General features: G+C 44.2%; 1 protein-coding gene and 1 long non-coding RNA gene across 2 annotated transcripts in view; one reads left to right on the top strand and one right to left on the bottom strand.

The window, feature by feature from the left end:
- Nucleotides 1–1782: 1782 nt before the first annotated feature.
- The window catches only part of CACNG5 (calcium voltage-gated channel auxiliary subunit gamma 5), a 48069-nt gene continuing 22544 nt past the window's right edge, over nt 1783–27307 (bottom strand). The window contains exons 2-6 of the mRNA XM_081181549.1: nt 21503–21738; nt 19215–19301; nt 11057–11197; nt 8189–8334; nt 1783–3330 (exon numbers count right to left, since the gene is read on the bottom strand). Of these exons, the coding sequence (XP_081037675.1) occupies nt 3073–3330; nt 8189–8334; nt 11057–11197; nt 19215–19301; nt 21503–21710 (840 nt within the window). The 5' untranslated portion in view covers nt 21711–21738 and the 3' untranslated portion in view covers nt 1783–3072. The remainder of the gene's footprint in view (nt 3331–8188; nt 8335–11056; nt 11198–19214; nt 19302–21502; nt 21739–27307) is intronic.
- On the top strand, nt 2788–11067 carry LOC308580233. Its single transcript, XR_014004727.1, has 3 exons — nt 2788–2920; nt 6149–6248; nt 10980–11067. It is a non-coding gene; the product is annotated as an uncharacterized lncRNA (long non-coding RNA).

Raw genomic sequence — 27307 nt, 5'->3', positions numbered from 1 at the left:
GTACCTGATTAAAATGTTCCCTGCTTCCATCATAGGTATAAAATTTATTTAAGAGTTTTCTGCTTAATCCTTGAACATTCCTAAAAATACTCAATAAGTATGTGTTTTAAGTGGAAGAAGTAGAATAGCTTCAAGGAGATAATGTCAAAAACATTTACACACATTAGAAGGCCCAAAATCACACTCTGGATTTTGAAACAAAGTGAATTCCAAAATGATTTCAACCTGTATATCGATGGAGCCCTATATAGCTCCTGTTTCTTCAGTCTGGGCTGGAGTGACTTGACCTTTCAGTTTATATACAAGCGCTTGACTTGAAATGAAGATAACAGCTAGAACTGGCATATTGCGTTGCCATACCAGGAAATGCTAGTGTATGTCCTTCCACATAATTAAGTTGCCAGATGAACGCTGGTGCCCTTTTCTTAACATGAAGAGAGGGAAAGATGTAGGGGAGTATAGCGCCACATACCAGAGAGAAAGAAGTAGCATAAGTACACGTTACCTTCCTTCATTCTCATGGCTTGAACCCCATTTTTTTAAAAAAACTAAGTTAGAAGTGTATTTTACACTAGGGTTCCAATCCGTCTAGGACAGGGGTCAGCAAACCTTTTCAGCGGGGGCCGGTCCACTGTCCCTCAGACCTTGTGCGGGGCTGGACTATATTTTGAAAAATAAAAATAAAAAATGAACGAATTCCTATGCCCCACAAATAACCCAGAGATGCATTTTAAATAAAAGGACACATTCTACTCATGTAAAAACACCAGGCAGGCCCCACAAATAACCCAGAGATGCATTTTAAATGAAAGGACACATTCTACTCATGTAAAAGCACGCTGATTCCCGGATTCAGAAGGCGATTGGGCCGGATTCGTCCCTCGGGCCTTAGTTTGCCTACCCATGGTCTAGGAGCTCTGTGCATGCTCCTAGCAGGAAGCTTCTGCATTTGTATTAAGAGCTGGATGGGCAGACATGTACTGTGCACAGTGTTCCACTCGCCAATTCAGTAGTCAGAAATGCATGTACAGAGCTCCTTTCTAAAAGGTAAAATCTGGCTGTTTGGAGGAAGGGTGTGTGTGTGGCGAATTAATCCCCCTGCTCACGCTTCCCCACCAAATATCTGATCAGTGGGATTTTAGCTTTGGGGGAGGGGGCAGGGCTCCATTGCGCATGAGTTTAGAGGGACGCGGGTGGCGCTGTGGGTTAAACCACAGAGCCTAGGACTTGCCAATCAGAAGGTTGGCGGTTCGAATCCCCATGACGGGGTGAGCTCCTGTTGCTCGGTCCCTGCTCCTGCCAACCTAGCAGTTCAAAAGCATGTCAAAGTGCAAGTAGATAAATAGGTACCGCTCCGGTGGGAAGGTAAACGGCATTTCCGTGCGCTGCTCTGGTTTGCCAGAAGCGGCTTAGTCATGCTGGCCACATGACTCAGAAGCTGTACACCGGCTCCCTCGGCCAATAAAGCAAGATGAGCGCCGCAACCCCAGAGTCGGTCATGACTGGACCTAATGGTCAGGGGTCCCTTTACCTTTAAGACAGAATAATTAATTTCACATTTCAATTCCATAATCTGAGATGGAAAACTTGGAATCCTGGAAGTAAAATTGGTGGATATTTCATTATTACATACAGAGACAAATTTAACACCAGCAACTGACACATCTAGTAAGGAAGGAAATACTGGACATGTAAGATCAAAAAGTATACCAGCTCCAATATGTGTATTTGTTCACGATCCTGTGTTATTCAATGAGAACAGTCATCCCGTCTGCAACAGCCTGAGTGTTTTCGGAATCTTTGTCATTATTTTATTTTTTAGCATAATTAATTCTTACAAATATGTTGCAAACAGACTGGAAGTCTGGATTTTGTTTACTTCTTTTTGATTACAACTCAGGATAACTTCAGAGTGGAAACAAAAACTGGCATGTACATAGAATTTTGTACACTTACGTTTTTCAGAGCAGCCAATCAGCTTACTGTATTCTGTACATTTGACTGCAGTTCTCTGAACATTCTAGCCATAATATACACATGGTACAACATACAGATATGAACTTTTCTTTTCTGTATACTTTATTTACAGGCAGAGCTGAATGCCAACATGACCCAATCAATCCCCTGAGGCGCCAGTTATAATACAAGCACTTCCATTGCAGTGGGTTTCCCAAAGAAAGGAAAATAGCAAAATAAACTAAAGGTGATTCATGGAATGAAGCCTTTGGACTTGGTTTTTGCAGAGCATAAATTATCATATCCCCTATTCACTCAGTTCTAAGACCACGTATTATGAGCCAAATTATATTTGGATCCTTTATTACTTCAGAACCTATATTTTCAGTCTGATATCAGAAGAATAGATTGTGTTTACACGTGCAGAGCACCAGGCACTTTATTTCAACGTGTTGAACCGCAATGTCAGAGGGTTTGTTGTGAAGTTATCAAATTGGATTGAGGACTACCCTCACCGGAATGGAAAGGGATAATTGGTGAGGGCTAATTGTCTGGTTCCTAATGAAAACCCCAACCTCACTTCATAATGAAATACTGCCAAGAGGAAGTACTTTTAGTTAATTCTAAAATTCTACCTTCCAGCTTGAAGACAATGGCACCAATCCGCAGTTTTCTTACGATCATTCACTAGGAATGGACATTTACATCTTATTCTGGTAATGTTTTACAATGAACATATTCTAATCCGCAAACCTTTGTTGCTTATCACAGGTTGCCTTTACGAAAACCCTACAAGTATCTTTCTGGTCTCAAGCTTCTGCTGGGTACGATCCTGTATCTTTTCCACACTCTCTCGCGACTCCAAGAGATCTGGGCATATGGACCAGCTGCAGGATCAAAATCTCCACTGTAGTTTTCTGGATATGCATATGTGCATCGCTGTGGGAACCCGTTTATACTCTAGGTAAGAATTAATATTATTCACTAATTGTATAAACGGAGAGGGATTGTCCTGTAAGAGTGGGCTTTTTATTTATTTTTTAAAAAGTACATACTGAGGACACAACAGCCTCCACCAGGTTTTCATTCCTAAAAGGCGAAGGAGTTACTTTTGATTCAACACGGAGAGGACGACATCTGGTCATAATCCGGACATTTCAGTAGAGCAGGGTAACTACTGTTCATCTGGAGAGATGCATCGCTGGAGATGTCGGAAGGACTGCGTCCACGAACCCAGGCATCCGGGTGGAGGAACTGGCCAGAGTAGTCGGAGCAGTTGCTAAGCCGTGGGCGGTAGAAGCCAGGATGAGGCCTGTACATCTCCTCTGCAGTATATCTCTTCATGAACAGGTAGACAGACATGACACCTGCGCTCTGGAAAGGAGAACAAAAACAAAAGCATTGCTTGAGTTGTCGGAAGGACTGGGGTTGCTGTTCTAATGTTCTGATAGGATGTGACATGCTGATGAGCCAGGCAGGCAAACCAACCATGAAATATCTCCACTCTGAACCTTGTGGGATGCTGCTGCCTTAGCCTTTGAGGGAGGTCTGTAGCTCCGTGGTACAGAAACTGCTCTGCAGGTAAAAAGGTAAAGGTAAAGGGACCCCTGACCATTAGGTCCAGTCGTGACTGACTCTGGGGTTGCAGCGCTCATCTCGCTTTATTGGCCGAGGCAGCTGGCGTACAGCTTCCGAGTCATGGGGCCAGCATGACTAAGCTGCTTCTGGCGAACCAGAGCAGTGTACGGAAATGCCGTTTACCTTCCTGCCGGAGTGGTACCTAGTTATCTACTTGCACTTTGACGTGCTTTCGAACTGCTAGGTTGTCAGGAGCAGGGACCGAGCAACGGGAGCTCACCCCATCGTGGGGATTTGAACTGCTGACCTTCTGATTGGCAAGTCCTAGGCTCTGTGGTTTAAACCACAGCACCACCCGTGTCCCTTTGCTTTGCAGGTAGAAGGGTCTATATTTTTTGCTTTGCAAAAAAATTTTTTTTTGCTTTGCTTTGCAGGTAGAAGGGTCTATATTCAATCTCTGGCCACTCCCGGTAAGCCTGGGAATGACCCCTGTTAGGAACCCTGGAGAGCATAGACAAGACTGGGCTAGATGGTCCAATAGTCTGACTCAATGTATTATTATTAAGATAGCTCAGTTGGTTAGGGTATGGTGCTGATAACACCAAGGTAGCAAGTTCAATCCCCATATGGGACGCCTGCACATTCTCGCATTGCAGGGGGTTGGACTAGAATGATCCCAGCTCCACAAGTCTATGGTTCTTTGATTCCCCTCCTTTTTCCCTGATGGGACTCAAGGCAGCAGTGATATAAGGTAGCTTCCTTATATCATATGATGTGCCTCTGAGGGTAGGAGTGTGTTTTGGTTGTGAGGCTGCTGGGGGATTTGACATGCAGAATTTTTGCATGCATTAATACTTCAGAAATATCGCTCCCAGCTGGAGTTGTTATAACTGAACATCTTGTCCCAACATATTATTTCAGGAGTGCAGGTGGATTTTCTATGGCTGGTAAGTCAAATGGTCTTCATCTTCTCTCTGGGAATGTGCAATCCTCCCCTTTGACTATACGTTATGGCCAATAAGTGGTACCTCGGGCTACAGATGCTTCAGGTTACAGCCTCCGCTAACCCAGAAATAGTGCTTCAGGTTAAGAACTTTGCTTCAGGATGAGAACAGAAATCGTGTGGCGGCAGCAGGAGGCCCCACTAGCTAAAGTGGTGCTTCAGGTTAAGAACAGTTTCAGGTTAAGAACGGACCTCTGGAACAAATTAAGCTCATAACCCGAGGTACCACTGTACTCATTTGCCAACAGTGAAAGGACATCACAGCACGCTCTGTGGGGAAAATAGTCTGAGTGGCTCTTTCCTCCACTACCAGAGCACTCAAGCCAGACATTGCAGAATCAGTTTCTCCGTCGCCTCCTGAAACTCCCCATGTGTGTGAGCAACGCAGCCATACGTCTGGAGTTAAGGATTGCAACATTGGAGACTGTCATCTGGAAGCGAGTCTTTGGCTATTGGCTGTCCAGCTGGCATAGGCTTCCCGACCATTACCTTTTTCAGTGCCTCTGGCGGGACGAATTTGTTAATCCGTGGGTAGGAAAAATCCATGCCAAACTTCTGAGCATCGGAATTTCCCCAGCGGACTCCCTAAAGATGAACTTACGCTCAGCTAAAAGCCTCATTGTGCAAAGATTAGCAGACATTGAAAATCAACACAACCTTGCCAGAGGTGGGGGTGTCTGCTCCCCCAGGTATCACGGAATAACCCCACCACTTGACCTTCCATCATACATGTCATCTCTTTCATCAGTACCACACCGACTTGCATTTATTCGTGCAAGGTTCAATGTCCTTCCATCGAACCTGCTGAGCCACAGATTTTCCAAGGGTTTGGTGTCTCCGCTATGCGTGTGTGATGGGAAAACTGTTGAATCTCTTCCACATATAATGTTCAACTGTCCCCTACATAGCATAGCCAGGACTAAATTCCTGGGCCCTGCTTTACTGCGCTTGGTTAGCAGGCCTGTTGAGTCACACGCCGCACTGCTTTTGCAGGATACAGATCCTTCTGTTACTCTGCAGGTGGCGAGATTCCTGAATGCGGTTATCTCACATGCAAAAACCACCAAAAAACAACAACAACATCAAAATCTAATCGGACAGTTATGATGAGAGTGCATGTCGGATCTCGTCTTCAGTTTTCCTTTTTCTGTGAACCGTCCCTTGGAGCTCTCCGGGCCACATCCTGTTATTTGGCTTTGCCCAATGAACCACCCTTGCATCGCAGTGTTCACCTTCTGTTGTCAGATATTTCGGTTTTTTAAGCCTTTGTGCTTTTTTATGTTTGTACATATTTTATGGGCTAATAGCCGTAAATAAATAAATAAATAAATAAATAAAATAAAAATAAGCCACTCTTATCAAGCAAAACTGCTCCAAAGAGGAGCTGGAAGAAACCACTGGGACAACAGTGCCAATGGGAGCTGCTGCACTGGGATCAGGAGTCTTTGAGTTGGTGAAAGGAAAGCACACGTTTCACTTCCTGTTATCCTGGTGTTACTTAAGCCATTGTGCAGAATTATATGCAACACAGGACTTCACAGAAACAGGATTTCTGCTGCTGTGTTCGTATTTTGACTTGACAAACCCATTCTTTCATGTGTCCCCTAACAGATAGGTACTTCCGATTTCCAAATGCATGAAGGTACAGCAAGGTCAAAGGGCTGTTTGAAGCAGGGATGCTTGCAGTTCCACAGCCCCCTCAAGTTTACAGGTAAGGCATTCTTGGTTTTTTGGGGGGTGGGTTAGAATCCAAGCAAGTGACAGTGTCGGCAAGAGGAGAACATCACAACAAGCTCCCTCACTTGCCAAGCCACACTGAGCCTTCAGGGCTGTGGCTGCGGTGGTGACTCCTTCTGCTCGTGGTTGGTGAAGGGATGCCCGCCTCTGGGCCAGCTGAGAGGAAGGGCGAGGAGAGTGCTGCCACTGCCCACCAAGGACAGGCATGAGGCTTTGGCAGCTGCCCCCTCCTCTGGGAATGGGGAGGCTTTGAGCCTCTTTCTCCCTCACCTCGCCACAGGTCCAGACCACCATGGCCCGGTTGGCAGCCACCCTCCAGACTCCTTTCTGAGAGCCAGTGTGGTGTAGTGGTTAAGGGCGGTGGACTCGTAATCTGGGGAACCGGGTTCGCTTCCCCGCTCCTCCACCTGCAGCTGCTGGGTGACCTTGGGCCAGTCACACTTCTCTGAAGTCTCTCAGCCCCACTCACCTCACAGAGTGTTTGTTGTGGGGGAGGAAGGGAAAGGAGAATGTTAGCCGCTTTGAGACTCCTTCGGGCAGTGATAAAGCGGGATATCAAATCCAAACTCTTCTTCTGAGGTTTGCATGGAGGGGTGGGAGAGTTACCTTGCTCGCCCCCCACTCACCCAATTGCACGGAGCCTGTTAGGCTCAATGCATTTGACTGCCTTTGCTTGTGGGGGCCTCTTTCCGCCTGGAGTGGTCATTTAGCCTGGGAGGAAAGACACAGCCCATCCTCCTGGGCGAAGTCTGCAAGGTGGAGCTGGGCCTGGCAGCATTACTGCCTTGGCAGGGTGGGAGTCTAATGAGGCCCACACCCTGCCAACAGCAGGAGGTGGGCTGGGGGCTCCTTTAAACTTCTCCCTTGAGGGGGCACACAGCCACCCCCCCCGGGAACAGCTTGGGTGCAAGCAGGAGCCGGACTCTCTCAGCTGGGGAGCCCCTGACAGCTCCCTAAAACTTTTGGCACACTCCTCAGCCAACCAGAGGGAGGAACATGCTCTGTTGTGCCTCACTGATGCAGCCTCACTCAGCGGTATGTTGCTGATGAAACCGCCACTGCTCCTGAGTCAGTTTCATCAGTGATATACCGCTGAGTGAAGTCATCATTGTGGTCTGCCCCTCATAACAGTCCTGGGTGATATATTGATATACAGTGGTACCTCTGGTTGCGAACGGGATCGTTTCCAGAGGCCCGTTCACAACATGAGCAGAACGCAACCCACCGCTTCTGCGCGTGACGTCATTTTGAGCATCTGCGCAAGCTGCAAAACCCGGAAGTAACCCTTTACGGTACTTCCGGGTCGCCGCGGGACGCAACCTGAAAATGCTCAACCTGAAGCAAATGTAACATGAGGTATGACAGTATAGCCAAGGCCTACCGCCCATGGATGTCTGGGGGTGGAACCAGCAACATGGCCCCACTTCACCTCCGAAGGGGCTGGTGAATGAGGGTTATACATCATTTACTAAATTCTACTGCAAGTCAGATCAGCGGCAAAGCCTGTCTCCATGTTAGAGTGACAACAGTCCTGAGCAGTATGGCTCTTGTACCTTCCTTATACTACCTTCCCTGGTTCCAAGCCATGCACCCCTTGATCCCAGCCTCACTGGGGACAGCAGTGGAAGAAGGATGCAAGAACCGCGTGCTGCCTGGCCAGCTGACGCGGCACTTGGAGGTGCTCCCATGCCAGTACGGCTTGGCCCAGTGCTTCTCTCTGTCAGCATTGGTTCCTCAGACACCAGGAGAGGAGTGCTGGGCCAGACCATGCTGGGGGTGCCTGCTTCACACCAGGGCCCCTCTGACTACACCCCTGTGCTAGAGAATGATAAAAATACCGAGCATCAACTATTGACACATCAAGATAAAATCTTTAGCACAGGGCTTTCTAATGATCTCGCAGCCAACCTTTACCTCTGTCAGGAGAAAAGAGATGGCAGAAAAAGCAAACGACCATCCATATCTATAAGTGAAGTAAGTCTCGGAGTCCTTGGTTCTGTTGAGCATCTCATCGTTGATGCTGGAAATGTACAGAACGAGCCCCACAACCAGAGATAAACCTGGGGTGGAGAAAAATTTATGATTAGAAAAAATACACACACACAGACATAGGGTAAGACTCCAAAGCACCCATTCAGTTTCCTCAATGGCAAGGATGGGGATCAGGGAACCTGCAGCCAATTGGCAATGCTGCCTGGGGGAGTCCAATAATACTGGGAGGGCCACAATAGGATATTTACAAATGCAGTCAAACCACCAATGCATGTTTGCTAGATAAGAGCTCAGAGTTCTTCCTGTAGAACGAACTCTGAGATACTCCCACTGTGCCTGTCAGGAGGAGGCCATAGCCATATATATAATCTCACCTGAACAGGGCACTTCCTCTTTGCTCGATGTCTCATCATCATTCCAGCAACGTGAGAACATATGCTAAGTCTGAGCCATCCATTTTAAACTGGACTAAAGCATGTATTTGTAACCAGATTACCATTTTAAACCTGCCTTAACAAAGCTGCTACATCTGTTACTCTTCAACAAGTATTCTGAGTGAGTAAATGTTATTTTTTTACCTTCTACAAGATTGTCTGTGTGGTTATTGTTTTAAGGGTGAGAAACCAGGAGGATCCAGTATGTATGCCTTAAAGCACCCTGTATTAGTTAAATTAAAAGGCTAAAACTAGCCTTTTTAGGATGCTGTACAGTGGTGCCTCGCAAGACGAAAAGAATCCGTTCTGTGATTCTCTTCGTCTAGCGGTTTTTTCATCTTGCGAAGCAAGCCCATTGAAGGATTAGCGCTATTAGCGCTTTTAGCGGCTTATCGGATCAGCTGATAAGCGGCTTAGCGGCTTAGAAAAAGGGGGGGAGGAAAAAAACCCCGCAGGAACTCGCAAGACATTTTCGTCTTGCGAAGCAAGCCCATAGGAGATTCATTTTGCGAAGCACCTCCAAAACAGAAAACTCTTTCGTCTAGCGAGTTTTCCGTCTTGCGAGGCATTCGTCTTGCGGGGCACCACTGTACTTGCAAAAGTGAGGAAGGAAGATTAATATCAAATAAACATATCCCCTCTGTTTCCCTACACTCCATCGCTGGTCTAAGATGAAACATGCAACCTGAGGTAACAATCTTGGCCATTACCCTGAGGCTGCATCCGCAGTCACTCACTGAGAAATGAGCGCCCTATGCTGAATTAAACAACATATTTATGTTCTCAGACATGGTTCTTCTGAACTACAAGCTCTTGATACGAGAGAAAGCTTTTAAGATCTGCCTTCACAGCTGCTGGTTTAACACTCGCTTAATGCTATGAATAAACCATCAGCTTCTCCTCTCAAATGGAAACACGGTGGCTGGTTATTTCTAAATTCCAGCTCTCCCCTGTTAACTCCAGCCACCATAAAATGAAAGAATTGTGCCAGATTTTTAAAAAAACGTGTCTGGAGCTGCAGCAGAATGTTCAAACACCACAGAAGATTTTGCATGCGTGCGTATGTACATGCACACACCTCATTTTATCAGGTTCAGTTAGCAAGGGCTAGACTCCAATTGTCCTTCGCAATCTAAGCCTGAGCACTTTTCGGAAACATGGTAAAACCAGCCTGATTGAGGTGGGTTTGCAGGTTCGGTGAAAGGATGGTGAAATCGTATTGATTCCCAGGGCACAGCTCTATATGTTTACTCGGAAGTAAGCCCCACTGTGTTCAATGCAATGCAGCCTTGATTGCCCATTTTGTCTTTATAAGCTGCCATGAACCTTCAAGGTGGAAGGGGCCTCCTAACGCACATAAAGAAGTAAATAAACAAAGGGCCTGTCAACAATGTTGGGAAATAGGACTATGAGACAGACTGTAGTGAAATCATCGCCTTTCAGAAGCATCTTCTGCAGTGTGTCCATTCAAGCAATCGTGATACTGTCTGGAATATCTGGCACGACTGCCACAGGGCCATGGGAAAAAGTGGATCTCCATGGAATGGCTGCAAACCTTTGGGGAAAAGAGCTCACACAGAGGCACGCTTCAATAAAGAGCTTTTCCTCAGGGAGCATCGCAACAAGGGCAAAGTTAATGCATTGACACCCACCCTTTTACATTTTTTGTGACAGTCATCTACTTAGCCAAAGTGCTGCATCTCATCAATTTTAGCCAATTTACTTAGTTGGGGTGAAGGGAGCTGATTTATTTACTGCGTTTTATGTCCTCCCTTTCATCCAGGGAGCTCAAGGCAGTTCTCCTCACGCTCATTTAATCCTTCTAACAACACTGTGAGGCAGGTTTGGCTGAGAAATAGTGACTGACTCAACGCCACCCAGTAACCTCCTTGGTTGTGTGGGGATTTGAACCAGGATTTCCTCAGGCCTAGTCTGACACACTAGCCATGACACTTTCCTGAGATGTTTTTACTTTTATTATGCATTTTGTGCTTTTATATTGTGCTTTTGTGTTGTAACCGCCCCGAGACCTGCAGATATAGGATGGTATACAAATTATTATTATTATTATTATTATTATTATTATTATTATTATTATTATTATTATATCTGTTTGATTGTTCGATACTTGGAATGAGCCCTACTGAGGCAAATGCAGAACTGTGGCATGATATTATGCTGGGGTTGAGCAGGCTGACAGAATACAACATCAAAATCTGTCACACACTGACTTTCTTAATTGGTCCCCCCCCCCCCCCCGATTCCATCGTCCTTCTTAGATGTGAACACAAAAGACTGGATTTCAGATGCAGACTAAGGAGCTGGCAAATAAGAATGTCAGATTCTTAAAACTCACCGGACAGAATGAAGAAGATCCCAGATACGAAGGCCAGGATGGTTCTGTGAGGTCGAATATGCCCTATGTTGCTGAGAATGAACCCGATAAACATGAAGAATAGGCTGACCAAAGGAAATGGGGTGGCAGAACGAATCATCTCTGTAAAATATAATGGGCAGAAATAACATGAGAAAGGGTAATATGCGCAATGCTTCCCTATAAAAATTAGTAAAATAACACCATGTGTATAAGAACATTTTCGGCACTTGTGACTCATAATTTGCTTTGTTTTTATTTTTATTTTAAATCTGCATGCTCCTCACATATGAATAGAAATAAGTGCCATATCTGCAACACCACATATTTAAATTGTACCATTTTGACAGCCATGGCTCTCCCCACCCCCCAAGAATGCTGGGAATTGTAGTTTAAGAGTGCTGAGAGTTGCCATGAGACAATTATTCCCCCTCACAAAGCTACAATTCCCAGAATCCCCTGGGAAGAAGGCCTGACTTTTATACCACACTGAGAACTGAAACTCTGTGAGATATGGCCACACATTCCTGTCAATGGGAAAACCCTACTTTCTGTGGAGTTTACACCCTTTCTTTTCTTAGGTGTTGTTAGTATGAAAGCATCTTATTGTTTGATATCCCAGTGTCCCACTAAATAACTAACAACACAGTGCTAGGCGTGTCCACTCAGAAGCAAGTCCCATCAAGTTCTATAGCCACTTACCTGGGAGAAACCCACTTTGAATGTACTTCTGGGTAGACTTACATAGGAACTGTTATACAGTGGTACCTCGGGTTACATACGCTTCAGGTTACGTACGCTTCAGGTTACAGACTCCGCTAACCCAGAAATAGTACCTCGGGTTAAGAATTTTGCTTCAGGATGAGAACAGAAATCGTGCTCTGGCGGTGCCGCAGCAGCAGCGGGAGGCCCCATTAGCTAAAGTGGTGCTTCAGGTTAAGAATAGTTTCAAGTTAAGAATGGACCTCCGGAACGAATTAAGTACTTAACCCAAGGTACCACTGCACTGTATTTTTATGACATTGCTGGATGAATGTTCACTCACTTGTAGCAAAATATCACCCCCTGTGGCTTTAGCTCATGCCTAATTGTCAAAAACAAATGAATGCATGTTGACAGCAGTTGCACTCTGGGGTGTAGTAGATGCTACTCAGAGTAGGCACACTAAAATTTAAAGACATGACTAACTTAGGACTATTCATTTCACTGGCTCTACTTTGAGTAAAACTTAGTTAGATACCACCCTTTGATTTTTACAACATCTCTCTGCAAAGAGCTGTAAAATAGATGGTGGTAGAATGTAATATTAATTGCTGCAAATTATTTACTTGTCTCTTGTGAGCACAAAATACAAAACCATCTGTTCCAGAAATAGAGATATGGATTGCTATAGCAACAGAAGATGCTTAAAAAAAAGACGTAGGGTGGATGGCCTATGTGAATTCCTCCTAAAAAAATAATTTCAGATACTTTGGCCAAGGCAAAGATCTCAGAAGAATCATTGGAGAGGGTGGCTGCTGTTGCTTGCTTGCTTACTTCGTGGAATGGGGAAAATCTAAGATCATTTAAAAATATTGTTTCTCATCTGTCAACACTAAAACATTTACAATGCAGATGTTACCCCCCCCACCAGTAAACAAAATATCCTTTTTGATTTTGAGATTTGCAGTGCTCTATTCTTCCACCTCGTCCAACAAAGTCCTGGAGAACTTACAGGGCAGGATATTTTTCTCCTCTTAGCTAATAGGATTCCTTTTTTTTTGCAGGGGGTAGACTTGGATCACTACCATGGTATGGGAGCAAATGGTTTGACTCCAAATCACTCACACACACCCCCCCCCGGTGGGATATTTCCAAACATGGAATACCCATGTTACAAACCGTCTGACCTTAGAAACTTGTGTGGTGTGGGGGATAAGGAGTAAGACTAGGACCTTTGGCTCGCCAGACATTGGTGAACTACACCTCCCATCATCTCTGACCATTGGCCATGCTGGCCGGGGCTGATGGAAGATGAGGCACTATCCAAGTGCTCTCAAGACAATCTTGTGATACTAAAGGTAGTAGACCGGTGGGGTTTAAATTTAGCCAAAGCCAATAATTAAATGTCTTACACCAAATTTGTAACTCAGTAGAGGGGAGATTAGCTTCCAAGCACAATGAAGCATTTGAAACACAGGGGAAAAAATGCCTTGGGAACTTAAGACTGAACAGCTTCTGTGGCTCCAAGGTGAGCACATACAGTCCTCAACTTTACAAAATGTTTGCTTCCCTCCCAGTAACCCTGATACAACTCTATTGTTTGCAGTGTCTGTGGGACCCTATGGGAGCATAATCCCACCCACCTCCTCCATTAGCCTACAGCCCTTCACATATTCCTGGGTTATGTACCACTTATTGAACCTTCTCCTTGGGTGCCTGCAAGTTCTCCATGCAGAGAAATCTATTTCTGCCCTGTGCCAGTTCTGCATGTGTTTATTCATAAGCCACTCCCACCCATTCAGACTCATTTCCCCATAAATCTACGCTGTTTACTCTTGTTTTTAAAAGCCATATGAAAATTCCTATTTCAATATGTACTCAAACACATCTGTGATCCTAAAGTACACAAATATTGTGCTTTATCTCAACGTGCAACACATTTCTAGACGTATTCTATGTTTAAACACACATTTAAAGGATGCAATTTGGTATGTTTATGCAGCCAAATCTGTCAGCTAATTACATTCTGATCCATATCATAATTGGAAAAATGCAAAAATATATCTGTTTGCTTAAAAGTGACGTTCTCATCTACCCCTATCTCTATGGATACTTATTTCCAGTTGAGTTATGGAGTTAGCTGAACGTTGTGATAGAAAGGTCGTGCCTTGCTTCCATGGAAAAGGGGGGTTGTTCCAGATTATTTCTGTGCTACAAGGAGATTCAAACACCTGTCTGCAGGGAACAGTTATCAGTGTCTGTTACCACTAGATTCCTTCTTGCTTTGCCATGGTGGTCTGCAGCGTAGAGATCAGTTTACAGCAATTGTCTATTGTATATTTGCTGGCTATTCTAACATCATTATGATGGGAGACATGAATGGGGTGGTCTCTACCTATATGGATAAGTCACAGAACCAGAACCTGACCAAAGATGGAAGACTACCAAAGACTTTTTTCGAACTAACTGACAATATGGATTTGATTGATCTATGGAGGACGAGAAACCCCCTAGGTAAAGAAGGAACTTTCTTTTCTGAGGCCCATCTGTCATGGACAAGAATCGACCAAATCTGGACAACTAGAGGTCTGGCACCTAAGACCACAAGAGTAGAAATCTGCCCAAAGACATGCTCCGACCATAACGCTATGAAAATAGAAATGAGATTTACTACTGCCGATTCCTTCAGATGGAAAATGAATGACAACCTGCTAAGAGATCAAGAGATTGTAAAGAAGGCCCAAAAAACTTTAAAGGACTACTTTGAAATTAACCTCAACACCTCGGTGGAAAAAAGAATAATCTGGGACGCAAGTAAAGCTGTTATGAGAGGGTTTCTGATACAACAAAATATGATCAAGAAAAAACTTTGGAATGGGAAAAAAGATAAGATATTAGAGAAGATAACAGCCGGAGAGAAAAAATTAAGACTGAATCCAAAATCAAAAGAGACTTTAAGAGAAATTAAATTTCACCAGTCACAATATATGAAACTGATCAACCAAGAAGTGGAATGGAAAATTAAACAAATGAACCAAAGATCTTTTGAATCTGCGAATAAATGTGGGAAGCTGTTAGCTTGGCAGTTGAAAAAGAGACAAAAATTAAACTATGTTACCAATCTAGAAGTGGAAGGAAAAAATATTCAGAAACCAGGAGAAATTAGAAAGTGCTTCCAGAAATATTTCAAAAAACTGTACACCCAAGGGCCTGAGGAAGTGGCTGAGATAGAACAATTTCTGAAAGATAATGGCCTACCAGAATTATCTCAAGAGAAGAGATCAATCTTGAATTGTAAAATAACACAACAGGAAATTGAGGTTGCCATACAGAACATGCAGTTGGGCAAATCCCCAGGCCCTGATGGACTTACCTCCAAGTACTACAGGATGTTAAAGGACTACTTGACACAACCATTAGTGGAGGTTTGCAACCAGATTATGGGGGGAGGGAGGGCACCAGATACGTGGAAAGAAGCATTCATCACTCTGATACCTAAAGTGGAAACTGAAAAGACTCAACTTAAGAATTACCGTCCCATCTCACTCCTGAACGTGGATTACAAAATATTTGCAGACATTTTGGCAAATAGATTTAAAAAGGTTTTAAATGAAGTAATTCATAAGGACCAAGCAGGCTTTCTCCCTGGTAGACATTTGTTTGATAACACTAGGAACATTATTGATATTCTGGAACTTTTACAAACAAACATTAACACTAAAGCAGTGTTAATTTTTATTGATGCGGAGAAAGCCTTTGACAATATTTCTTGGAAATTTATGAAGAGAAACTTGGAAGGGATGGGAGTGGGAAGGGGGTTTGAGAACGGAATAGAAGCAATCTATTCCGAACAAAAAGCTAAGTTGATAGTGAACAATGTGGTGACAGAAGAACTTCAGATTGAAAAAGGAACACGCCAGGGGTGCCCCCTGTCCCCTTTATTGTTTATTTCAGTCCTGGAGGTTTTGCTGAACATGATAAGGAAGGATCGGCAGGTACAAGGAATACGGGTCGGAGTGAAACAATATAAACTGAAAGCATTTGCAGATGACTTGGTTTTAACATTACAGGAGCCAGAATCTAGTACAAAAAGAGTTTTAGAACTGATACAGAAATTTGGTCGGGTGGCGGGTTTCAAGTTGAACAAACAAAAAACTAAGGTGTTAGGGAAAAATTTGACAGCTACTGAAACAGAAGAGTTTCAGAAGGAAACAGAACTAAACATTGTTAAAAAAGTGAAATACCTGGGGGTTAATCTCTCTTCCAAGAACCTGAACCTATTTAAAGATAATTACGAGAAATGCTGGTTAGAAGTTAAAAAAGATTTAGAAATTTGGTCAAGACTGAAGTTATCCTTGTTAGGCCGAATTGCAGCTATAAAAATGAACGTTTTGCCAAAGATGCTGTTTTTGTTTCAGGCCTTACAGATTGTGGACAGAGTGGAATGTTTTGGAAAGTGGCAGAAGGATATCTCTAAATTTGTCTGGCAGGGCAAAAAGCCCCGAATAAAGTTTAAAATACTAACTGATGCAAAGGAGAGAGGGGGATTTGCCCTGCCGGACTTAAGGATATATTACGAAGCTGCAGCCTTCTGCTGGATGAGAGATTGGATTTTGTTGGAAAACACTGATGTCCTGGATCTGGAAGGCTTTAATAACTCGTTAGGTTGGCATGCGTATTTGTGGTATGACAAGGCAAAAACACATGGAATGTTTAAAAACCATATTGTCAGGAGAGCAATATTTATGGTCTGGAAAAAATACAAAGACTTATTAGAAAGCAAAACTCCGAGGTGGGTATCACCAATAGAGGCCAAGGCTCGGAAAAAACCCAATATGGAGGCCGGATGGCCGAAATATTGGGAAATAATAGAGAACATTGGAGACAATTGGAGGTTGCAGAGCTTTGAAAGGTTAAAGGGTAAGGTGCAAGATTGGTTTCACTATGCCCAAATTAATGAGGTTTTTAAGCTAGATAAAAAAACAGGATTCCAGGTGGAAAAATCGAAACTTGAGACAGAATTGTTAGAACCAAAGACCAAGCTATTATCGAGAATGTATAACTTGCTGCTTAAATGGAACACTCAGGACGAGACAGTTAAATCAGCCATGATAAAATGGGCTCAGGACATTGGTTATAACATCATGTCTGAGGACTGGGAAAGGTTATGGACCACCGGTATGAAGTTTACGGCATGTAATGCCTTGAAAGAAAACATTATGAAAATGGTATACAGGTGGTACATGACCCCAGTCAAGCTTGCTAAGATTTACCATTTGTCCGATAATAAATGTTGGAAATGTAAGGAGGCTGAAGGGACATTCTTTCACCTCTGGTGGACCTGCCCAAGAGTGAAGGCCTTCTGGGAAATGATATATAACGAGTTAAAAAAGGTGTTTAAATACACTTTCCCTAAGAAACCGGAGGCATTCCTCCTGGGCATTGTCGACCAGAAGGTGTTAAAGAAGGATAGAACTCTTTTCATGTACGCTACTACTGCAGCAAGGATTCTTATCGCTAAGCATTGGAAGACTCAAGATTTGCCCACACTGGAGGACTGGCAGACGCAACTGATGAACTACATGGAACTAGCCGAGATGACTGCAAGGATCCGAGATCTGGGAGAAGAAGCTATGGAGGAGGATTGGAAAAAATTTAAGGACTATTTGCAAAAGTATTATAAGTTATATGAATCTTAGGACGCCGTATGATCTGGAATGTTAGCCCCAGCAACAAAAGTGGTTTATATAAGAAATTGGATAATTTTTATGAAAGAATTAAGGTTTAAATGGGTAAAAATGACAATATGCTATATTTTAAGAGTAAATGGAAAACAAGAGATTTAAACTTAAACTGCAATTGAAAGTAAAAAGAAACACAGGAAACAAGGTTATAATTTGCTGATAAATTTTATTGTTAAGAATGCATTATGCGGGAGATGTGGGGAAGTCCGATAGAATTCTGAAATAAGTTGATGAAATGGTTGAGATTCTCTGTCTTTTTTCTTTCTTTTTACTGTTTATGTTCTTTCTTTTCTATCTGTAATTTGGAAAAAACTCAATAAAAATTATTATATATATATAAAAAATATATATTTGCTGGCTAGGTTAGCATCATTCTGCCATTACCATGCATGACTAATGTGGGGCATGTGATTGGTACACAAAGCCATGATTGGTGGGCAGTGGCGGGAGTTTCTAGAGAATGGGGGAGTGTGTCAGAATTGCTATTGCCCCATAGGACATAATATACAATGTGAGGACTGGGAAAAACTGTGGAAAATAGATTTAAAATTTACAGACGGTTTCTTTCCTTGAAAGAAAATTACATGAAAATGATGTATAGATGGTATATAACACCAGTACAGATAACAAAAATGTACAAAACTGGCTCAAACACTTGTTGGAAATGTAAGGAAAAAGAAGGGACTTTTAATCATATGTGGTGGGAGTGTAGAGAAGTTAATTTTTTGGGGGGAAATGATATACAATGAATTGGAAAAAAATGTTTAAAACTACATCTGTAAAAAAAACCAGAAGCATTTTTGTTAGGGATTGTAGGACAAGACCTGCCAAGGAAAGTAAAGAATTTATTTATGTATGCTACAACAGTGGCAAGAGTTTTGATAGCACAAGGATGGAAGAATGAGGAAATCCCGACGAAAGAACGGTGGCAAGAGAAATTGATGAATTATGCAGAACTGGCCAAATTGACTTATAAATTGCGAGACAAGGACAACTGTAACTTCAAGGAGGAATGGGAACTTTTTACAAATTATTTAAAAAGACAACAAAATGAATTGGACTCCCTGGCAGGTTTTGAATAAACATACACAAATTCATTGGTTTGATAATATGATGGATAGATAATGTAAGGATAAGTACAATTTTATAACATGCAGAGAATAATATGTGCAGAGAAATCAGAGAGAGGAGCTGAGGGAAGTCCTTGCTCGGGGGGGGGGGTAGGGTTGGGAGGGGGGAGGGGGGAAATAATGTATGTGATTATATGGTTTGATAATTTGGTATGTTGAAATTCTTTAATAAAAAAAATATTTTTTTTAAAAAAAGAATTGCTATTGCCCCCTCTAATTTAAAGGAGCACCATTCTGCTATCCTCTTTGCTGCTTGAAGTGCAAAGGATTGATCTGCAACTACGTCACACTGTGGTGCTGATGTAAACAGCTGCCAAGCCTAGCAGGACTATTGGAATGGCTTCGTGTCTCCCTTCCACATGTGCTCATGAACTCTTGAGTTTCCTTTGACAAAGAAACCCAGGAAACAACGCAAACAACAACGACTTCTCGAATACACAATGTTTTGGTGCAGTCCTTTGCTGAAGATAAAACACATGACTTCTTTTCTAGTCTCTGAAAAGCCGGTGTTAGAATGAACACACATAAACACTGCTCCCGCAATAAGAAAAGATAACCACCTACTTAAAACATTGACTGTTGATTCAGATGTCAGCTGGACATTCATTGGCATGACGTATTCTATCGTGAAGCACCTCCCACGTTCTTCACCTGGAATGGCAAAAGCCCATTTTACACTTTCTTGGGGAGCAAAGGCATCAAGCCCCATACTTCCCACCAGGATCAACCTGTGATTGATATTTGCTTCTTTTAAACCATTCATACAATTGCAAATTGTGTAATTGGTGTATTTCCTTGTTTAGTTTGGCTAAGGGCCCTTTAAAATATCACAAGTAAAAGAACAGAAACCAAGCAGCCCGGTTTTAAATATTGCTTAGAAATATGTAAACTCCACTGATATAGCAATAGCACAGGTTTCATCTTCATGACAAGAGTATAATGCAGGGATCTGCAAACTTACTGTGCCTCGGGCCGATGTCTCCAGAGCCGATTTCGCGGTGGGCTGGAGGGTGGGGGAGCACGTGCCCATACGTGTGCCCACACTCTATTTCCGGCGCACTTCCGGGTCAGAGGAGCACCGGAAATAGCTTGTGCGCATGTACACAGACCTCCTCCGACCCAGATGTGCACCGGAAATAACACTTGCGCATGTGCACAAGCTATTTCTGGTGCTCCTCCGACCCGGAAGTGGGCAGCCGTGCAGCACAGCACCAGTAAGAGTGGGCAGGGGGCAGCAGGGGGCGCCACGGGCCGGATAAATATGTTCATTGGGCCTTATCTGGCCCGCAGGCCTTAGTTTGGGGACCCCTGATATAATGAATGGATTGTGCTCAGAGGTCAATGTGTGCACCTCATTTCTCTTCCGAAGCCTGCCACGGTTTGATTGCTAGTGGATTTACAGTGCAATCCTAATGAGATCTACTCAGAAGTAAGTCCTATTGGATTCAATGGGTCTTACTTGCAGGCAAGTGTGGTTAGGATTGCAGCCTAAGGGTTGTCCTGTTTGCTAAAGGACTTTCACTTGTATCCCTTTCCCTGCACATCCTTGCCCCCAAACTGCTCCAGAGCATTGGAAGAACCCCAAAAGCAGATCTGGGGGCACACAGGCAGAGGAGAGGGAGGGAATTTTTCACTACACAGAGATATGTCCTTGCAGGAGAACTCCATTAGCCATTGACAGTGGATAATGTGGTCACTGAGACCACATAACACCGGTCCTAAGATACCTATATTGGCTCCCGGTACATTTCCGAGCACAATTCAAAGTGTTGGTGCTGACCTTTAAAGCCCTAAATGGCCTCAGCCCAGTATACCTGAAGGAGTGTCTCCACCCCCAACGTTCAGCCCGGACGCTGAGGTCCAGCGTCGAGGGCCTTCTGGCAGTTCCCTCATTGCAAGAAATGAGGTTATAGGAAACCAGGCAGAGGGCCTTCTTGGTAGTGGCTCCCGCCCTGTGGAACACCCTCCCATCAGATGTCAAGGAAATAATCAACTATTTGACTTTTAAAAGACATCTGAAGGCAGCCCTCTTTAGGGAAGTTTACAATGTTTAATGCTGTATTGTGTTTTTGATATTCGGTTGGGAGCAGCCCAGAGTGGCCGGGGAAACCTAGCCAGATGGGTGGGGTATAAATAATAAATTATTATTATTATAATGGAGTGGCTGCGGACTGAGGTTGCATTAAGACATGCAGTGTGTGTGTGTGTGTGTGTGTGTGTGTGTGTGTGTGTGTGTGTGTATGTATGTATATATATATATATATATGTAGGTTTTGGTGTCTTCGGGTGTCTTCCCGTGTAAGAGTTGGGGTGTCTAGGCGACGTTTCGACGAGGTCTCACTCGTCATCTTCAGGCTGGTGCTTTCGGCTTCTTGTTACTGGAACAGAGCAGGATCTCAGTGTTTGAGTTCCTATAAATACTGTTGAAACGTCGCCTAGACACCCCAACTCTTACACGGGAAGACACCCGAAGACACCAAAACCTACATTCCTGTACCCGTGAAAATCTACGAAAGCAAATATATATATATATATATATATATGAGAGCCTATGCAAATCCATATAGTGAATTGCGCATGTGAACCAATCCAGTGACTCACTGGAATATTCCAACAACTTCAAAATGGGCCACCAGTCCATTCTCCCCACCCCCACCCCAAGTTGTTGGAAATTAAAACTGTGAAGCCATTTGCACATAATCATGCATGATATAACTGGAATATTTCACAGACCGTAATTATAAATTTAATCAAAATGCACAACTAACAGGACTCAGAAACAGTCACTAGACATGACTAGCCACAGGGACAGCAAGCAAAAAGAGATCCACTTTTCAGTAAAAGCACAGTACCTGCCAAAAAGCAAACCCTCCAGAGCCCAGAGTGCAGAGACATCTTGATTTCAGCACTCTGGTTTTGGGGCAAGATAATCCCTTCCTCCAGGTACAGCCAGTAGTCCGTGCTCACAGCAATCCCCAGGAGTCCCAATCCACACACTGCAAACACACTGCTAAGCAGAGTCAGGGCCTTTCTGCCACAGGTGCTCATTCCCAAAAGCATCAGGGTCCGACGGGACAAAAGAGAACTCCTGCACGGGCAGAGAAGAAAACAAGATCTGTTAGCAGTGAATTGGAGACGTTATATGCACTGAATGAAACAGAAATTTCCCTCCTTTTGTGCACGGTTTGATATCAGAGTTATCGGTGGGGAAACAGCACAAAAGCCCCATATAAGTTGAAAATGAATGTGGCAAACCATTGTCATGTCCCTTCATGTCCAGGCGTAGGCAAACTTGGCCCTCCAGAGGTTTTGGGACTACAATTCCCATCATCCCTGTCCGCTGGTCCTGTTAGCTAGGGATGATGGGAGTTGTAGTCCCAAAACCTCTGGAGGGACAAGTTTGCCTATGCCTGCTCAATGCAATGTGCTCTAGGTGGGGCTACCTTTGAAGGTGAACCCGGAAAATACAACTAATCCAGAATGCGGCAGCTTGACTGGTGACTGGGAGTGGCCACTGAGACCATATAACACTGGTCCTGAAAGACCTACATTGGCTCCCAGTACGTTTCCGAGCACAATTCAAAGTGTTGATGCTGACCTTTAAACAGCCTTGGCCCAGTATACCTGAAGGAGCATCTCCACCCCCATCGTTCAGCGTGGACCTCTGGGTCCATATGGAGTCATAGTATTACATATAGTAACATAGTATAGTCATAGTATTACAATAGTATCCCAGAGGGTCAGTGTGGCATGGTGGAAAGAGGATCAGACTAGAGCTTACGCTCTAGCCACTAGGCAACACTCTCAGCCCAGTCATCTCTCGGCCTACCCCCCCCCCCATTCATTCATTTGTTCAGCCTTTATTGGCATAATTTAGACAATAAAACCATAGGAGGAAAACCACCCATTAAAATAATGGTAATCCAGACATATTAAACACATAAAACATACAAAAGACTCAATAGCCACCATTAAATAAAATTAAGTAATTTTAGATTTGACTTTAAAAATCTTGGCTAAATATCCTGATACAATCTCAGTAGTTTTGGGAATACCATCCCTCAACAAATACTGGATTACAGATTCTTTGCAATTTAATTTACAGGGCTGGGGGAGGATTTTTTTTAAAAAAAGTGGGGGCAGGGAACCACACTTGAGCTCCCTGGAATAAAGGCAGGATATAAATATAAGAGGGGTGGGACTTTACATCAGGAGGAATTTGACAGAGTAATAAGCCGATTGCTCCATCAGTGCAAGTATCTCTGATTGCCTGTTGGAACAATCTACCCACTCTTCCCCTTCTATTTTGTTCTGGGGGTTTTCTCATTCTTCCCCCACCCCCCAGCCAATTTAGACGATGCACTCAGGGGGCTTAGAGAGGGAAGAAGCCTCATGGTGTGAGTGGAATTCCTTGTAAGGGGCTTCCACTAGCACAGGGATCCCCACACTAAGGCCCGTGGGCCGGATAAGGTCCGAGGGATTTGTTTATCCAGCCTGCAGCAACCCCCGCCACCTGCCACCCACTCTTACCGGCACTGTGCTGCGCAGCTGCCCACTTCCAGGTCAGAGGAGCACTGGAAATAGCTTGTGTGCATGGGCAAGTGTTAGTTGCACACGCACAAACGTTATTTCTGGTGCACATCCGGGTGAGAGGAGGCCCGTGCACATGCACATAAGCTATTTTCAGTGCTCCTCCAACCTGGAAGTGCGCCGGAAATAGCATGTGGGCACACGCTCCCCCACCCTCCAGCCCGCCGCACGATCAGCGCTGGAGACACTGGCCCAAGGCGTGGTAAGTTTGCTGACCTCTGCGCTAGCAAGACTGAGATGCTTGCCTAAGGCTGAAAATCTACAGGCACTTACTAGGGAGCAAGCCCTGTTGAATGTAGTGTGACTTACTGCACAGAATTGGGCTGCTTGGGTGCCTAGCCAATTTGTGGATTTGAGGTGAGACTGAACACTTATCCATTACATCAGAGAGAGAGAGAGAGAGAGAGAGAGAGAGAGAGAGAGAGAGAGAGAGAGAGAGAAGCAGTTTGCCAGGCCACACTGCAAGCTTTCAAGATGCTCAGAGTCCTTTTATCAGCACTGGACTGGTGATACGTGCACAGCAAGACAGCCAACTCTCACACAGGATTCGAAATCCCGCTGCCTTCGACTCTGACAAATCTCTCCCTCGGCGGATTCTTGACGTGGATATTATGAAGATGTGGGGCTCAGCAATGCAGTGTAGCACGGCAAATTACTGTGGTAGTTTCCCCCCCCCTTCAATATATATATTCCTAGCACTGCCATTTGGCTTCCCGTTAATTAGCCCTTTTTGGTACTGGTTCAGAGAAAAGCACACAAAGTCTCGATACTCCGGCATGTGTAACGTGCAGTTTGTGAGCTGCACCTCTGTCCTTTCTCTGCCGGAACAAACACATAACTCTCCTAAATAATAGGAAGCAGCTACACAAGTCCTTTAGAGAAGCAATCATCACAATGTCACACAAGTTATTTACAAAGCATGGTGCCGTACTTAAACGCACAAGAAGGCAGCCCTCACTCTGCAGGGCGTATGGTCCAATGTAGACCCCAAGTTACCAGAAGCCTTCTCTGACCAGGAAGCTTTGAAAGTCAGAAAATTGGTGCTGATGTAATGCAGAGCTCACCTCATATCGGACATCACCTGCTTAAAATTCCTACAGAGGTCTCAAGGTTTCCATAGTCAGTACATTCATCAGGACTAAGTGTCTCTGACTATATGGAGATGCAGAGGGCTTGTCCGCTAAAGGACAGAGCTGTGTGAAACAGCGAAGGGGCTCATTAGGGGCACTTGCTATCAATATGAAAAACAGGGCACCTGATCCATGCGACGGTCACCTCCAGGCTTGACTATTGTAATTCGCTGCCCTTGAAGCTGTCCCAGAAACTCCAGCGGGTGCAGAATGCTGCAGCGAGGCTCCTCACAGGGTTTCTGCCATGGAAGCATATTCACCCAGTGCTTTTCCAGCTGCACTGGCTCCCGGTGGAGTACAGGGTCAGATTTAAGGTGCTGGTTTTGACCTTTAAAGCCCTTCACGGCCTAGGACCCTCGTACCTACGGGACCGCCTCTCCCGTTATGCCCCACGGAGGACCTTAAGGTCCATAAATAGCAACACCCTAGAGGTCCCGGGCTCTAAGGAAGTCAGATTAGCCTCAACCAGAGCCAGGACCTTCTCAACACTGGCTCCGGCCTGGTGGAACGCTCTGTCTCATGAGACCAGGGCCCTGCGGGATCTGATTTCTTTCCGCAGGGCTTGTAAGACAGAGTTGTTCTGCCTGGCCTTTGGCTTGGAATCAACTGGATCCCCTTCCTCTCTATCCTTTTTCCTTTCTCCTTCTGTGATGGAACTCCTATTTGGGGACTTCCTTGGCTTTTTTCCTAGCCCACGTAGGACCAGTCTGGATAGTTGGCCTGGTGAAGATTTGACGCTTTCATCCCCCCAAAAGTTTTTGATTTGAGTTTCTACTGAAATGAGGCTGCATTTTAATGTTGCATTTTAATCTTGTTTTTCAGTTGTATTTTAATCAATTGTTTTATACCTGGTGTTAGCCGCCCTGAGCTTGGTCTTGGCTGGGGAGGGTGGAATAAATAAAATTTCTTCTTCTTCTTCTTCTTCTTCTTCTTCTTCTTCTTCTTCTTCTTCTTCTTCTAGCCCCCCCCCCCCATTCTGTTCAGCATCTGTTCAGAATCTGGCTGATCCAAGCACTGGCTGATCTGATGTTGACAACCCACCTGCAATTCAATTGCATGCAGCTGACCCGATAACAACCCAGCCACAATAGGGAACAAACAGGTGGCACTCTGAGGAAGGCCTGGCCTTGCACGTCCCCCTGTTGCATGCCCACATCAACAGCAACCTAGCTGAATGAGACATGACGAGGTCGAGTCATGGACATCTGAAAAGCACCTTCAGTTGGTGGCAATTCACCACTGTATCCCTTAGGAACTGTAGATTCCCTGGGAGCATACTGGGATGGAGGAGCTCAACCGAAAGATCAGTAAAGACAGACAAGTTTCTTTCCTAAAAGAAGTGCCTGTCCAGTGTGACCAACTTTCCTCTGCAATATTCAGTCTCAGAAGAGGAATGGGACCTTTTAGCCTGTTGGGTGCCCCCTGTCATGAGACTGCACCTTGTAATATGTTCCAGGCTACAAAGGTATAGTGAAGGCTTTTTAGCAGAGAAAAACAAGGAACTTTCCAAATCCCAGAAGCTCTTCTACGGGTCAAAATTCAAGCAGTAAGTAGGTCAAGGCATGTCGTTAACTCCTTTTCACAACCTCAGTTATACGTAGAGCTGGGAGATTGGAAACAGGAATGGTCTCAAATAGGGCTGTTACAAACGTATTATCTATCTATCATAATAGTCAGTCAACCCCAACATGGATCTACATGCTGTATTGTTGCAAGCTGTCGTGCTTCTTCAGTGAGCATGATCCAAAAGCCACAACATTTGGTCTAATAGATCAGCCTTTCCCAAACTTTTGTCCCTCAGTTGTAGTATTTTGTACTACAACTTCCATCAAACCTGAGCTTTGGTCATGCTGGCTGGGGCTGATAGGAGCTGTAATCCAAACCATTGGGAGGGTACCATATTGGACAGTGAGTATGACCATTACACAACTGGGAAGATGACCATGGTTCAGGAACAACTCTAGACCTAACTTTTAGGCACTTTCCCATCATCTAGGGCAAAGAAGATATTACTCTGGGATACCATTACATAAGATGTCATTGAATCACAGCTGAGCACAAAAACAAAACAGAAGAGGGACTGACAGTTGAAAAAACCTGGAGCTGGTTCCTAAACAGAGGAGGGAAATGACTAATTTTGAAAGTACAGAGCAGGAGGAGTCGGAACATATGCTGCCAAACACCTTGTTTATGAAATTCATCATTTATGGTGGTAACGAATAGTTCTAATCTCTCAAGGACCAGAGTTCAATCCCATGCGTTGGTTGGCCACAATGACAACAGGATGCAAGATTAGATGGACCACTGGCCTGATCCAGTCAGTTCTTCTTATGATCTTATGTTCTTAGTTTCAACAGATCTCAGCAACCACTGGGCGACCCACACAAATTATGGCAGTGAGCATATTTTTCTATATTATTTCCCAAGGTTTCAGCACTCAGCGGTAAGCTCTTTAGAAACTACTTTCCTTTTACAACCCAACCCTTCTATTTTTCTCATTTCTAGCATTTAATTTAAGTATTTCTATGCTGCTTTTTAGCAGAGAGACCTGTTCTTCAGTTCTGGCATGTGCAAGCTGGAATCAAGCCAAGAAGGAAGTTTCAAGTTCACAGTTGGCAAATCTGCTAATTGCGACAGTCAATGCACACTGGATGACTTTTTTTGAAATTAATCACTTGCAAATGTATGCTCATAATTGATAGCTTTGGAGCACCCCACCCCCAAAGCCCCATCTGTGTTCACTCAAAAATAAACCCGACAAAGTTCTTAAGCACGTTCCTTTCTCCCAAGAGGCAATTTCCATGGACACCAGTGAGAATTATTTCAAAAGAGTTGTGTTGAATAGTGAGGTGCCAGTTCCTTCTGCTTAGCACAGCTGGCCCAATTTCAGGGATGTAATTTTCAAGCAAGTACCTATGAATGTTGGAGGGTGGCAAG

This window comes from Podarcis bocagei, assembly GCF_964188305.1.
Source record: "Podarcis bocagei genome assembly, chromosome: 2".
Lineage (NCBI taxonomy): Eukaryota > Metazoa > Chordata > Lepidosauria > Squamata > Lacertidae > Podarcis > Podarcis bocagei.
Note: the sequence above shows the minus strand (reverse complement) of the source record. Positions and strands in the feature narration are given on the sequence as shown.